General features: G+C 44.8%; 2 protein-coding genes across 4 annotated transcripts in view; one reads left to right on the plus strand and one right to left on the minus strand.

Annotated features, from left to right (window-relative positions):
- The first annotated feature begins 1,024 nt into the window (after positions 1-1,024).
- LOC105570639 (E3 ubiquitin-protein ligase UBR3) overlaps positions 1,025-15,251 on the plus strand; it is a 28,496-nt gene continuing 14,269 nt past the window's right edge. The window contains exons 1-8 of the mRNA XM_012027993.1: positions 1,025-2,222; positions 4,285-4,498; positions 4,763-4,891; positions 5,730-5,992; positions 6,127-6,371; positions 6,480-6,597; positions 6,684-7,090; positions 7,176-7,331. Coding sequence (XP_011883383.1) covers positions 1,979-2,222; positions 4,285-4,498; positions 4,763-4,891; positions 5,730-5,992; positions 6,127-6,371; positions 6,480-6,597; positions 6,684-7,090; positions 7,176-7,331 — 1,776 coding nt within the window. The 5' untranslated portion in view covers positions 1,025-1,978. The remainder of the gene's footprint in view (positions 2,223-4,284; positions 4,499-4,762; positions 4,892-5,729; positions 5,993-6,126; positions 6,372-6,479; positions 6,598-6,683; positions 7,091-7,175; positions 7,332-15,251) is intronic.
- LOC105570638 overlaps positions 7,665-15,251 on the minus strand; it is an 11,271-nt gene continuing 3,684 nt past the window's right edge. The window contains exons 1-9 of one of the 3 annotated variants that reach the window (XM_012027992.1): positions 14,392-14,634; positions 12,874-13,657; positions 12,426-12,567; positions 11,008-11,148; positions 10,669-10,886; positions 10,141-10,361; positions 9,753-9,991; positions 9,504-9,633; positions 7,665-9,422 (exon numbers count right to left, since the gene is read on the minus strand). In XM_012027992.1, coding sequence (XP_011883382.1) covers positions 9,080-9,422; positions 9,504-9,633; positions 9,753-9,991; positions 10,141-10,361; positions 10,669-10,886; positions 11,008-11,148; positions 12,426-12,567; positions 12,874-13,380 — 1,941 coding nt within the window. In that variant the 5' untranslated portion in view covers positions 13,381-13,657; positions 14,392-14,634 and the 3' untranslated portion in view covers positions 7,665-9,079. Of the gene's footprint in view, positions 9,423-9,503; positions 9,634-9,752; positions 9,992-10,140; positions 10,362-10,668; positions 10,887-11,007; positions 11,149-12,425; positions 12,568-12,873; positions 14,635-15,251 lie in introns of those variants that run through there. The other 2 variants (XM_012027991.1, XM_012027990.1) reach the window with 2 other exon arrangements.

The raw sequence follows: 15,251 nt of genomic DNA on the forward strand, positions 1-15,251 counted from the left end.
AATGCACGGGGATCCTAAAGTCATCTGTTTTATCGACACATTCGAATGTATAGTTTTTGCGCTGGTAAATCTTTTTATTAGCTTTTGTGCACATAATAACGCCAGGATAAGTTGCGAACCGCGTAGCAGAAAGTTTTCATACTTAAAACACTTCGGGTCAGAAGTCTAATAAAAAGGATATTTGTATTTGAAATTTTCGATTTTTTAATTGTGAGCAATGTGAAATTGACTTTATAAAATTACAAAATTCTTCCACACGATTATAGTACGCATAAAAACAAAGTAGGGGGGGGGGGGTTCGCAACTTTATGTAAAGAACGAAGAGAAATTAAAAGATCTTAAGCCCGCTGCAGACGATGCTATTTTTCCTGCTGGATTGCTTGCAATCTAAAGTCAACGGCACACGATACTATTTTTCCTACTGGATTCCTTACGAGAGCCAATCAGGATTCAGCCTTGAGTCACCTGATCGAAAACTCTGCATCCTGATTGGCTCTCGTAAGCAATCCAGTAGGAAAAATATAGTATCGTGTGCCGTTGGTTTTAGATACAAGTTCTGACTATGGAATACCGGCCTATGAATGCTGGAAAGAGATAAAAGTTGAAGCGAGATTAGAATTGATATAAATATTATACCTAATCAGAATTTTCTCAAAGTCATCGCGGGGGCGCGTAGAAAACTAAATTGCGAAAATTTACATCAGCGAGCGAGAGAGTCCGACCAGGGCCTAAATTCCGTACACGATTACCGACGACCATCGATACGTTAACGACGTTTGCGCAGCTTTTCTATCATGTAGAAAAAGCTGCGCAAACGTCGTTAACGTATCGATAGTCGTCGGTAATCGTGTACGGAATTTAGGCCCAGTCCGACCGGTCACAGACTACGTTTCCACCGAGGGTCAGAGTCGGGCTAGAGTTGGGCCAGAATCGGATTGGGGTGAGCGTTTTTGCGGTGGAAACACCTAACCCCAACCCGATTCTGACCCAGTTGGTGTTTCCACCGCAAAAACGCTCACCCCAACCCGATTCTGACCCGACTCTAGCCCGACTCAGACCCTCGGTGGAAACGTAGTCACAGTCGAAAGGCCCGCGGCGTTGAATCCCTCGGCTGCGATTGGTCGGTTCGCGGTGTCGCTGCGGTTCCCTTGCGCGGCGGCCTTCACCCGGGAAGACGCGGCGTGCGCATCGACCTTTACCCACTCGACTAGTCTCGATTCACCTCAGCCACGTCGGTAAGGCAGAACGGTCAGCGGGATCTCGCCGAGCAGCAGCAAATCGAGTGGACGGACGCGCCAGTGGGGGCTGTCTGGCCTCCGCATCGCACTCGCTCGTCGGTTTCCTCGTCTCCCCACAACCCTCTCGGCGAGACGGTCGGCTCGCGATCGCCGATCATCGATCCGCCGTACGTTGCTCCGAACTCGCGTGGCACCCGCGAGTCTGCGTCCGCGCCCGTGCTCGTCTCCCGTCTCGTCTCTCGCGCTGCGTCGCGACCGCGTATATCGCGCCGTGTGCCGTGCCGTGTCGTGTCGTGTCGTCGCACGGGGGCGATTTCGCCCGCTGGGCGCGATCGGGCGAATCGCCGCCGCATCCCGGTGTTGTCTCGCGCCCGGAACGGGGGGCGGCCGTGGGGAATCGTTGCCGCGCGCCCGGAGCTCGTCGCGGCCCGCCGTGCACGGGATCGTGGCGCCGCGTGAACGTCAGTTAACGTCGCCGTGCGCGCGGTAGTCGCCGAGACCCCGCCATGCCGTCGGCCACGACAACGTCGACGGCGACGACGACGGCGTTCCCCGAGTCGGGAGGAGCGGCGTACGCCCGCTGCTGATATGGGGCCGCTGACCGTGCGCCTGGTCCTGCTCCGCGGGCCCTTCCTGCTCCGAAAGTGAGCAAACGTACCCGAGCGGCACCGCGCGACGAGATCCTGTACGACGAAGGCGACGGACGGTCATCACGCGAGGTGGACGACCGGTAGCTCAGGATGGCCTCGACCTCCAGCAGCACGTCGCCCGACGTCCAGGTGCTGATGGGCAAGGGCAAGCGCGGCGCGGCGGCCTACATCAGCCTGGCCACTGGCTGGGACGCCGGTGGCTGCCCGCCGTACCTCAACGAGCTGCTGGACGTCCTGCTGAATCCCAGCAAGCCCATCGACGACTGGGAGACCATCGACTGGTGCAAGTGGCTCATGGCTGGCGGCCGGACGCCCGACGAGTTTGCCAGTACAGGTGGATATCGCCTTGTCCCTCGTCAAGCGTAGAGATGGTCCTGCGACCGGGCGGGTTGCGCGGCTCACGTTGATACTAATACAACTGCGTAGGAAATGTTTCTGTTATTAAGTAGGTGACATGCAGCAGCCGGTTAGTACCAGGGACACAGTTCGCCGATACGTCCTGTGAAAAGTTTGCGCCGTCTCGCATGGAAGCCGCTGTCGCCGTTGTGTCTGTTTGTCTCGTTTATCGAGTTGAGCACTTGGCACACAAGATTGGAAACAAGATTGTTTTCGCAATAAACCTTAGACCCGCTGGCTTTAGTCGACTCGGAAAGCGCGCGCGGTTCTAGCCACGCTTGTACTTGGCGCGAGACACTATCGTGTCTCATGATTTATGTACCTTAGGTTTGCTTCCTGCTCCTGCACCGGTGAACCAGCGCGGTAAGCTAGAACGAGAAGAGACACGCTTGTCTCGCTCTAACTTGTCGCACTAGCTCGCCGGTGTGAAAACAGGAAACAACCCTCTTGTTGCGCGCGATCGGAATTCGATTGACATTTGACTTGGAACTTATAAATATTCTTAGGAAATTTAAAAAGGACAAAGCTGTTTTTACAACGGCAATCCGATTTTTACAACGGTGGACATTGTTGCGCGCACAACTGTAGGTTTAATTTGCATTAATTAATAATGTCCAGTGCAGAGCGCCTGATAGAGTTAGGGGCGAATTTATGTAACGCGTTATATGGTCAAGTAGATGGAAAATAGCCAGAGCTGTAAGATATCGATGATGCCCGCTATAAATCCACGATGGCCATTACAGTCACAAGTCTGAAGCGAATGAATAATCCTGGCGAAATTGAAATGGCCGCGAAATAAAGAGCAATTAAAAATCATCGGTTTCCGTCGATTTCTCTAAAGACCGACGAAATTTGTGAAAATCACGATTTTGCGGATAAATCACGTCTTGTGTCTTTCGTGTCCTTAAAAGGATTTCATCCTTCGGCGTATAGAGGCTTTTCTTGTCCGTTGAAACGTCTGCAAAACCTCCGCGTAAATTCGCTGCCGCTCTTTTTACACGCATCTTGTATTTAATGGCAATAACTGCAGCTTTTATTGTAACGATTGTTTACGTACCGGCGTTTTGTCCAGTGCCTTGTGAAATTGGCGAAACCGCGTTTAGATACGAGAACTTCGCGCGGTTATTTTTATGTTTAAATAATGCAATCCCTCGGCAAAATTATATAAACGCCGAAGGCGTTTCGATTCGGCGACGATCGGTGCTCGCATTCTTTATTATAATGAACGTCTTAATTTCGCTTTGTATACCTTATTTGTAGGCGTTGCAATTTTATAAGTTGTACGCGCAGGATATAAATACAGAATTTGCGTATTTGGCAACGCTAATTTTTCAGGTAAACATATAGTCACGAGGGGACAAGTATAGAATTGCAACTATAGTCGATGACGTTAGCTTAACTGGTACAAAAATTACATTGAGTTTCTGCCTCAAACTGTTACGTAAGGGCGGCTTTATGTATTGAGGCATTAATTTTTATAAATATATGACCAAAGCGAGAGAGAGAGAAATATGTATGTTAAGTAACATACAATTGCAACGTCTCGTAGATCACTTATTGCCATTCGTATTCATCTGTGTGTAGAACATTGAGACATTAATTAAAAGAACGCAATGTAGGGGGCAATAAGGGCCAGACAATGTCATTGTTAATTTAAAATAAATAATATAAATTTGTTATATCCGCACATAATGTCTAGCGTCTGACTCTTGTCTCCCCCCTACACCGCGTTCTTTTAATTAATGTTTGATACATAGAGCCTCAGAAAAATTATTTCACTACGTAAGAACATTAAGAATTTAATTATGCCGCAGAATGTCCTCTTTCCGAAAGCAAAATATATATTTTTCTCGCATTGGTTTTTACAGAAAACCGATGGTAATTACGGAAATGTATATTGTAAAATTACGTTCGAAAGCGACCGTAATTGTATTGTGTATTACGACGGTAAATTAGAAGCGCCTTGTTCGCTAATTAGATTCTTTCTCTTTTTCTTCCAGTACGCACTTACGATAACGCTACCACCTGCGGTCTGGTATGGACGCCGAACTTTGTAGCGTATCGCTGTCGTACATGCGGCATATCTCCGTGCATGTCCTTGTGCACCGAGTGTTTCAAGAAGGGAAATCACTATCGTCACGACTTCAACATGTTTCTCAGCCAAGCAGGTGGTGCATGCGACTGTGGCGATACGTCTGTGATGAAGGAGACTGGGTAAGATTGCACGGGCGCATATTTTGTACAATGGTGGAGACCTGCGGGATCCTCTGAATCTTGAACTTTTTTTTTGAGAACACTTGAATTTTCTTTAAACATTAATTCTTTCGTTTTTCCCCTCCCTCTTTCTCTTTTGGAAGATTTGGAGGATTATGATTTTCCAGCAAGATATCTTGACGTGTTTCTTCATGCAACTTATCGAACACATTCTTGAATTATTTTTCCTTCCTGCATCGCTGACTATTGTTCTTTGCCTTGCAGATTTTGTGATAGGCACGGGCCAAACGCTGCCGTAAATAAATCAGTCGCACCGTCTGATCTGATGTGCGTAGCCGAGGCGATGATGCCCAGAATTATTCTTCGACTTATACAACATTTACGTGAAAATTGGTACGTTGAACATTGTACTCCGGCGAGAGTTGTTATCGGCTTCGTGAGCGATGAGTTTGTACAACACAAAGTAGGTCTATACTTTGAAGACTTTTCAACCGTTGGAATGTGAAGGAACTGTATCTTATCTGACCTTTTGCTATTTCATGTAAACTGATATGCATATTTTAGAGTACAACTCAAAATTGCATCGCTCGTGCTGATCTTAGAATTCAAGTGACTGTATCTTAGAAACGAGATATTGTCAGATCTATTTATTAAGACTTTTATTTGCGAGAGATAGAACGCTTCTATAAGTCTGTATTTGAATTATGATGTGAACTGAGATACACATTTCAGCGTATGTATATCTCAAAATCGCGTGACTCGTGCCGCGTTTAGAATTAAAAGACTGTATCGTGGAAACGAGATATTGTCAGATCTATATTTATCAAGACTTTAATTCCGGGACGTAGAACGCTCCTATAAGTTTGTATTTGAATTATGATGTAAACGGAGATGCGTATTTCAGAGTGTGTGTATCTCAAAATTGCATGACTCGTGCTGCTTTTGGAATTGAAAAGACTGTATCGTGGAAACGAGATATTGTCGGATCTACACTTATTAAAAGACTTTTATTTCCGAGACATAGAACACTCCTATAAGTTCGTATTCGAATTATTCGCCAAAGATGTTTAGTTTAGAGAAACATTGGAATAAAATTGTAATAATCACGAGGCACGGTAGTGTCTCGCGCAAAGTATTACGTTTTTCTTGTACCTTTTTTTTTAAAAAGGTAATTTTGTCAGTATATGTAAACGATGATGCTAATGACTGATTATCGCTTTGCTTATTTTAGTAAAATGGGAGTGCCAGATTATAAAGGTGCTATATACGCGGACGCGTACCTGACCATGTTGCTCGACCTGAACAACATGGGCGCGTTAATGAGGCATGTTATGACGTCAGCCCTTACGAATCCGCAAAAGTACCGAGGCCTCATGGATCCCTCCGTCTTGACGGGACAATCCGAGTACGATAGCTATTGCCAGGACAGCAACAAGATATATCAGCATGCTGTCAAATCGGTACCGAATCCCGAACCTCCGGACGAATACAAAGGTATAATTAATATGGACAGTTTCACGATGATTTCGCTAATATCAATGTTTACTGATGAAACAATTTACGCGCATCAATATGTTTTTTTTAATGTAATTTAATGACGCTAACGACACGAATCGCTTTTCGAGCAGAATGCGTGTCGCTTCAAGAGCACTTGGAACACACCACGTTCTTGGAAGAACTGATGTTCTGGACCGTAGTTTACGAGTTCCCGCAGAAACTGGTCTGCTTGCTCCTGAACATGTTGCCGGATCCCGATTACAAGGAGGCTCTAACTCGAGCCTTCGTGTTACACTACAGCAGAATCTCAATGATGCTTGAACGCTCCACGGATCCCGACACATTGAGCAATAGGGTTGTGCACGTTAGCGTACAGGTATTCATCTTGTTGACTTTTGTGTCTGAGAAACAACGTGTATGGCAAGTTCTCGTTTGCTCTTGTATTTTTCATGATGTATTAATTGCCAACTTTTGCGCTTTTCAGCTCTTTAGTAACGAGAAGCTAGCGTTAAGGATGGTTGATCAATTAAAGTTGTTACACGTTATGGTTATTAGTTTGAAATACATGATGAGTAAAATACTCATTCAAAATACCTTGCACGGTACGTACGATCATTTCTTTTTTGTTTTTGATGAAAATAGAATCGGAAACTCGAACGGAGCAGTAAGATTGCCTTTTATTCTTCAGATCCGGATAAGAACTTTCATTACGTCGTGGATTGCGGACGTCAGGTGATGAAGGAGCACTGTTACTGGCCGTTGGTTTCCGACTTGAACAACGTGCTCTCGCATAAGCCGGTCGCTGTTAGATTCATGAGCGATAATACTCTCCTGGAAATGTGGTTCGACTTCCTGTCCATGTTTCAAGGCATGAACGTCAATCAGAGGGAGCTAAGTCAGCACGTCGAGTTCGAGCCCAACACGTATTACGCGGCGTTCAGCGCCGAGCTGGAGGCCAGCGCATATCCGATGTGGGCCCTGGTGTCACATCTCCGTGGGCCCGAAAGTGCGGCCCTGAGCCGACGAGTGCTCACCTTCTGCCTCACGGCCCTGCAGGATTGGCTCGATGCTGTAAACTATACGCACCCGAATGTGGTGAGTGCGGCTCCTTCCCATATTATAACATTACATCTCAATGCGCCTATAATTTATATACGTTCTTCTCCACCGTTTTCTTCAGAGTGATAGTTTGCAAGTGTCGTTTCATCTACCACTTCATCGGTACCTCGCGGTGTTCATGTGCCAGGCCATCAGACAGCAGGGAGCGACTCTGCGCGAATTGCTGCCGCCCACGGATATGCTGCATCTTCTCATGATGCACCCGCTGCGAGTGCAGGTGAGTACGACGAATTTTTCATTCCGCTCCAATTAATCCTTCGCGGACGCACAGTCTATAACTTGTCTGCAAAAGCAGCTCGAGTTTTCTCAAAATCCAACTTAATTCTCTAAATGTGTACTGCCTCTCGCAGGCCTCTTGCATCACACACGAATTGTTTGATTATATTCGATCAGACTGTTGATTTAAGTAATTGGATTAATGAAAATACAATTGAAATCTTTCGGTCCGCAAAGGTTTGATGATCTTGAGGTGAACAAGGGAATTTCTGGTCGACTGTTTGTGCGTATCTATGATACATTATTTGCGGTCAGCACATATGCAGACATCAAATTTGTCATTATGACAATTTATTTTAAAAAAGCATGCACATTTATTGTTGCGTAAGGAAAACTGAAGAAAAAAATTGATCGACGTACAATGTTACGTATAAAAATATTATAAACTCAGCTACGTAAATTCTAAACAATATTTAATACGAAATTATAAACTAAATCTGAAAGTTTATATCATTTTACGTGAAACCGCAACATGATTAAAAAAAAATCATCGCACTCTCTTCTGATGTTAAACCTAAAATAATATGAATTATTTTCTTACATTCTAATCTTTCGGAATCTCTTAAATCTGTTATATACCGGATATTTTAACGGTAACCAAATCGAACCGCAAAGTAAACGGCAGCAGTTTGCCATCACAAATATTTATCTACGTATTTCTAAATTCAGTATGAGAGATTCGTTAAAGATATCGTAACTCTTAAAACATTTTCACTAACGTTACTGAGAGATAAAGAGAATTATGTTATTTAGATTGGAAAACCCAAATTTACATCTTAGAACTTGATTTATACATTTCATGTTTATATGAGACCCGTTGATTCACAAAGTCTTTTGATAGAAATCTTTCCGAAATAGAAAATATTGCATTTTAGATTGGTATATAAAGTATATAGTGGGTTATGGATTATTAATTTTAATTACATTGGATTAAGTTTTAAAAATAAAAAATTCATTTTTTTTAATACTTCGCTCTAGATCGATCGTTTTACATTTTGAAATAAAATCTTTTAAGATCCGCGACGTAAGTTACCAGTTGATGATTTGGTTAACGATACATCGGCGGATTTATTAATGAGTATAACAGATTTAATTATAAAAACTATACGTAATATTATTTAAAAACTATGTAATACAAAGAGTAGTTGAGGACTTAAATATGATTATTGCTAATTGCATAAGAAATGTCGATCTCACGTCAGATCTTACATTAATTTGACATCAGAGATTCTGCATTTTCAAGTCAATTTCCAGAGAGACAAAATACACGCAGTTGGAAAAAACTACTCGAAATGATCGCTTTCGTAATCGCACTTCGTGGTCGAATGTAAAGTGGAATCTAGGAATGAAAAGGATTAAAGTAAAAAAAAACATTTCGTATCCCGAATGTTAAATCCCAACGTCTATTTTTTTCGCCTCGTGCTGAAGTCAAGAACTTTGAGTTTTCCTGAAACACTCGGAAGTCAACATTTCGTATGCAATAACTCGATACATATCTTCATTTTCACCTCGACACGTATATTGAGGTTCCTTGGCAAATCACAGGTTCTTTAATCGTTAATTCGATAAAGTATTGAAATACACGAAGGATTCTACGTGGCTTTTACTGTATAATCTCGTTAATCCGGTCCATTGGGAAATTCGGATAGTGCCGGATTAATGGATGGACGTGCCGGATGATCGAAGGGTCTAACTAGCGGGAACGTGTTGTATCTCGTTCGGGGCTTCGAGGACTGGCGGTGCCGGTGGTAGGTCGACCTGCAGGTGCGGCGCGAAGTCGTAGGTAGTCAATTTCAAGGCGACGAACCCGCCTGAGCCCTTGCGACCCTTGTGAAAGATACCCACGCCCGCGAGCGGCACCGGCGGATTCGGTGTGATCGGCTGAAGGTCGAGGAAGGGAATCGTACTTTGTCCAGCGTCCTTCCGCCGATCGCTCGGTGCGAAGTTCAAATACTGATTCTCCGCGGAGTCCGGTTTATTGGGGGCGGAACTGCGAATCGGTATGTCGGGCTCGTCGTACTTCAGCTCGGTTCTAAAAACGCAAATGCGCGGTCGAGCGTTGTCGGAAAAAGTCTCTCTCTGCCACGGTGTGCGAAAGGGAAGGAAATCTCACCTGTTGGTAACGTCATTGCTATGCCAGAAGCTCTTTTCCTCGGGATGAACCAACACTCCGGACGTGTAATTGAACGGGGATATCATTATTTCCAAATTTAGGCGGCTACCAACCATTCGGAACCGAACACCTGAAACAGATTTTACATATTGAAATCGCGTACTTAGTTTTTGTTCCTTTAAAGAACGCTTTGTATTTTATGTGAGAAAAACGCGCGATTTTTTGTGCGATGACGCGACTTGAAATTACCTGTTACGACATGATCTTGCAACGACAACAGATTGTCGAGGTCCAAGGCGCGTTTTTCCCATACCATCGTATGGTAGTCGATGCCGCTTTTAATGTGAGGGTCCATGATTGAAAAGGCGTCGACCGGTTGCCACTCGACCGTGGATGGATTAATCGCCCCACGTGAAAGTAATTGACCCTCTTGAATTTGTATATGGATAACTCGATTTATCTTCTTCATTCTCACTCCTGTTATGATTCTACAAGCGAATAGATATTATATCTTCAGCCGTTTCTTCGTACAGATTACTTTCTATTCATCCTATTACGTTCCATTGAATTTTATGAATCCATTAATTTTATTAAGTCTGACTCGATCTCTGCTACCCAAGTTATTGGCTATTCTTACTTGTTTTGCGAGATATCGGACATCACGGATCGGAGACTGAAATATCGGTCGGAACTTGAATTTTGGTCGTCGCAGTAGCAAAAGCAGTAGCTGCAATGCCAGAAGAGCCATCGCCACCAGCTGTCGACTTTGGTAGTGTCTCTGGCACATGACTTTGAGTTTCCATAATGAAAACCATTCTCGTACTCGATGTAGTCGTATCGCCTGCTACTGTTTTGGTCCTGAATGCGAAAAAGTTCAAATCAGTGGACTATTAAGTCTTTTTTAAATCCACAATATTTCATTCAATATTTTTTCTATTTCCAAACAAATTACGTTTCTAATCTTGCGACTCTTATTGATAGTTGTAATTTCAATTTATCAATTTTAACCCTCGATTCTCTACGATCCTACAATCAAACATTTTTCCGAATTGTACAATTTAACTTTTCAGCAGTGTGCAACTTGTAATTTTTCCGGGGCCACTTTTCCACCGGTTACTTCAGCTCTCACGAATTCTTCGAAAAACACAAATTGAAAAACACTTACCGAGGGGCAGACCCACATGTCGGAATCAATGTACTCGCAATTCAGTATCTTGCCTTTACATTGGCGTTGCTTCGAGCAAAACTGATTCTGGTAGCAACCGTACGTTTGAGTGTATGCATAATAAGCGCAGTTTTCCTTGCACGAGGCTTGGGGATTTAAGTCCACCTCGTTCACGATAATTCCTTGGAACAGCTGTTTCAGCTCGGTATAGGTTTCATCTAAATAAAAATCGGTCACGTGTACACAAGTGATGTACATCCGGTTACAAATCAGGTAACCACCAATGACTTTGCGACGTATATCCGTATAATTTGATCAGCCTTATTCGGAAGGTCTTACCTAACTTGTGCACCCTCGGATCGCATCTCCAAAGACTCCTCGGCGCGAATGCCATTGCGGTTTTCACGGCTCGCAACGTCTCGGACGTTCTTATCGCGTATTGCTGTTTCAACGTCTGTATCTCCTCGCTGAAGTTAACGCCTGTATTGTGAGGGGTTTATTTAGCATAAAACTTCGTGTCCGCGATCCAAGAATTGTGTCCAAGCTTCAGTTCCAAGGAACGTGTGGCCAATCAGCTTGCATCTTTTGCGGAAAAGTTGCAAGTTGATTGGCTACACATTTCTCGGTACTTGGACACAAGGGCTCCAGGTGTATTTGAATCGTAACATTCAATCATAGCTTTCTCAGCTCTGGATTAATACAGCGAAAACTACTTGTTTTATTATCTTATTTGCCTCTTAATCCCCGTTTCGGACTAGCTTCCAGTTCGTATTATTAGAGGTGTGACATTTTGATGTTATCTTTATACGCAAAATGCCCCAGGAACGTTTTTAATGTCATTTCTTTACATTTTGGAGTCCCCAACTTCGTTTTAACACGTTTTTAAAACGCAAAATAATGCAAAATGATCCTCAACACGCGTCAAATAACGTCAATAATCGCAATTTCCCTTAGTAAACATTTCTAACGTCAATGTATCCTAAACCAAAGAGATTGATGCCTAAGACCAGTTTTTGTTTACTTCTTTTAGACATGCTACTGCTTTTATAGCCTGAAAATGATATGTAATTTCAGTAATTTGCTCCACGCTATTTTAATACGTTATGTTTTATGTTACATTGTTTAACATATGTTTAGCCTTAATAAATTTCGTATGTTGTTCTATCAAAACATTACGGCCCGGTTTCATTAACGTTGCTTAGCTTTAAGCTTATATTAATTCGTCCTTTGCCTCTTTCTAAAGTAACAGTTGGAAAGAGGCAAAGAACGGATTTAAACTAAGTTTAAAGTTAAGCGACGTTGGTGAAGCCGGGCCTAAGTCGCGTGCCAAGAAAATAACATCAAAATGTCACACCTCTACGTATTATATATTAACGTGTTGTACAGTTACGCAACATAAAAGAGACGACAAAACATCATAATAACTAATAGAATGAGCAAACATGAAGCGAAGTTCCGTTCTGTTCAAAACACATTCACGGTCGAATATTCGACCGAAATCCGAGCTTGAACAAAAGCGGAAGCAGAGTATAAACGTGACCGTTGACTTGCCAATTCCCTTAGATTTATAATCTTAAACGTTGAGAGCGCTTTTCACAAATTGCTGTATTTGGCCTCAAGCCTTGATTTGCGTTATCTTTCGCGTTGCACGAGCTCGCGAAAAAAAAAGGAAAGATTGATCTTAATCACAGGCCGCGCGACGAAAATGCTGTATGTAGGACGCTGTATACTTAAACGTGATCGTCGGTACCACGTACCTTCGTTGAACAGACGTAATAGCATGTATGAGAATTGAATCATAGCGTAACCCTTGATCTCCGTCAGCGCCACGGCATTATACAAATTGTACAGCAGTTGCTGCGGCGATTGCATGTCATTGCACATTTGGTCCGACACTTCCTGCACATACAAGAATACTTTGCAAATGTTTCAGAAGACGAGTGCACATTTATGTAGACCGGAGTGTCATGTGCGACCAGGAACGAACGCATCGCTCCGCGATATTTAATCCTCGGCGAGTCTTCGTGGAGATTGTGTGCACACGAGCCCTTTTAAAAGTAATTAAAAGCTGCAAGTTATCAGTATCTGCGCTGTGAACAAGTATTTATCGCATTCTAACGGAAGATCCTATCTCGGGGAAAAAGAACGTCTGAAAAATTTCATCTGTGAACAGATACAATCGTCGCTGGCTAACTCGCTCGATACCTTAGCAGCCGCGATGAACAACCTCTCGTTGACGATCAGAGTCGCGACACGGTCGAGAGCCCTCGGGATCGCGGCGTTCGGGTCCCGTATTATCGTCTCGGCGAAGTTCTTGAGCTGATTCGCGTTGACCGGCGCGTTCAGCTCGACAATCTCGCGCTGCATCTGCCGGAACACCCCGTACAGGCCGTCGATGCCGCGGAGCTCGGTCTGGGCCCGGGCCCACAGCCACAGGGAGTCCAGGGACTTGAGATGGTCCTCCCGATCCAGGGGGAACTTGCTGTCCACGTGGTTGCCGAATCTCTTGTACGCCTTGATCAGGTACAAGTACTTCTCTCGCGCCTCGACGTTCGCCCATTTCTGCTGGTTGGCCAGGTCGTCCCTCAGCTCCTTCTCCAGGCTCAGCAGAGTCGCCCTGACCACGTCGATCGGCGACGCGTCATTCTTGATCGCGGCGAAGGCTGCCGCGGCCAGCACAGCCAGTGCCAGCAGGCGCGCGAAGTACCTCATTCTCGGAGTCGAGCCTTCGCCGATGACTCACTCACGTTGCTCACGGCCCGCACTCAGTTCTTCTCTTCTTTGTTTACTGGTCTTGCTCCGAAGACGAAAATCCAGGAGTGCGACGACGCGATATCGTACTACAAGTTGTTTTTCTCACCGCTTATTACCGTTGTCAACGGGTGTATTACCTCGTATATTAGTGCCACTCAATGCTAATCCTCTCTAATTCTCACTTGTCATACGCGTACGTGAATGCGCGACTTGAAATTCTCGTATCCTCGACGATCTGCGAGAGAAGAAAAAAATCGAACGACCTCTTCGCACCAGCGAGCTCGTCATCAACTGAGCGGGAAGATGTATACAATCATGATCGCAGAGGGGGAGGGAGGTCGTGACACAGGAGAGGAGGGACGGCGGGCTCTTAATGACGCGTTAATGCACGATCTAGAGCGGCCAGGAGCTACTGGGTGACACTGTTTTTCTCTGGCGAACGGTGCGGCTGAGTAACCACTCCTGTTACCCCGCGATAACAGCGCGGAATATTTTCGCGAACGCTCCTTCTCCTCCGTCTCGCTTCGTCCTTCGTAGTTTCCGCTCGCGTCTAAGTTTCAGGAAACCGGAGCGTGGCTCGCAATATCGGACGGTAATCGCGTGTATTAATCTAATTCCTGGGAATTAAAATCGTCGCGAGTTAATGCGAGAACTGTAGACCGCGATCAATCGTGAAGCTGAGGAAAACGAAACTTGTACCAGTATTCTTGGAGAAAACGCATTCGAATAAATTCACTAAGCGAGGAATAGTGAAAAAGAGTATCGGACAACAAGAATTATCTGAGAGGCACTTTAGAAAATCTCAGACCATGTTTAACGTTTATCTAATCGTTAGAACGACGTAACAGCTTCGAGGAATAAAAACCGAGAAACTAAAAGGCGTTATTAGGAGCTTGGAAATATTTCAAGTATTTATCATGTTTCTCGGACGCTTTTTGAGGCCCAAACTATCATCCCTTGGTAACATACGCGTTCAAGAGGTCGCCTTTTACAAACACGTTTATTTTACACGGCTTCCATCGTCTCTCTCGGCGTTTTGCGTTTTCGGTCGTCGCGATCCGTCGAAGAAGGGACGAAGCTGGTGAATTCGTCGACGAGGCACTTTTCCGCCCGTGACACAGATTGCTCGCGGAATGTGCGGGTGAGGCCCCGCTCTTGCCGTTTCGGGACCCGCGAGTAAGAGCAACTTGTCGTGGGGCAGACCGCGCTCGACTGGATCTCGCGTCGTACGCCAATGTCTCCTTGCCCACCTCTCGGCCTCCCAGCGAGAGCCCCCACGTTTACAGCCAGTCCTTTATGATGTTGTGTATCTCCATGCGCATATATGCCGCGCTCTCCTCCCACCCGGTACATTCGTACTCGGAGAAGAGATGTTGCGGGGCGCGGAGATTAGTTTCGCGATGGTCAGCAGATGCTGAATTTAAGGCGCTAAATGGGGAAAATATCAAGATGAGAAGAAGCACTTCGACACTTGACGTGGAAAGTGAACGCGCATAGGAAAGCTGTCGTTTGATTACCACTATCTCGAGACTCTTCCGTAACTCAGCGATTAAAACTCGTTGATACTCTGGTAAAGTTCACGGACGGAGACAGAGTGCTCTGTCCGATTGCTCGCCCGTTCGTCCGAAGCTCAGCTTGCGAGAAGCTGTTTATTTTCTGGTCACCCAGTGCCTTTGCACTTCCTTCCGGAGATCTAGATCGGATTTTAAAGTTTGTCCAATCAGCACCAAAATCAATGCAGTCATCAGTTAGACTCTTGGGGCTCATTCTATAAAGTTTCAAAGCTCTAGCTCTTCAAATAAAAAATTAAAAAGTGGGTCAAAATTTTT

Source organism: Vollenhovia emeryi, unplaced genomic scaffold (genome assembly GCF_000949405.1).
Source record: "Vollenhovia emeryi isolate VEMERY1.0 unplaced genomic scaffold, V.emery_V1.0 DF939120.1, whole genome shotgun sequence".
Classification (NCBI taxonomy): domain Eukaryota; kingdom Metazoa; phylum Arthropoda; class Insecta; order Hymenoptera; family Formicidae; genus Vollenhovia; species Vollenhovia emeryi.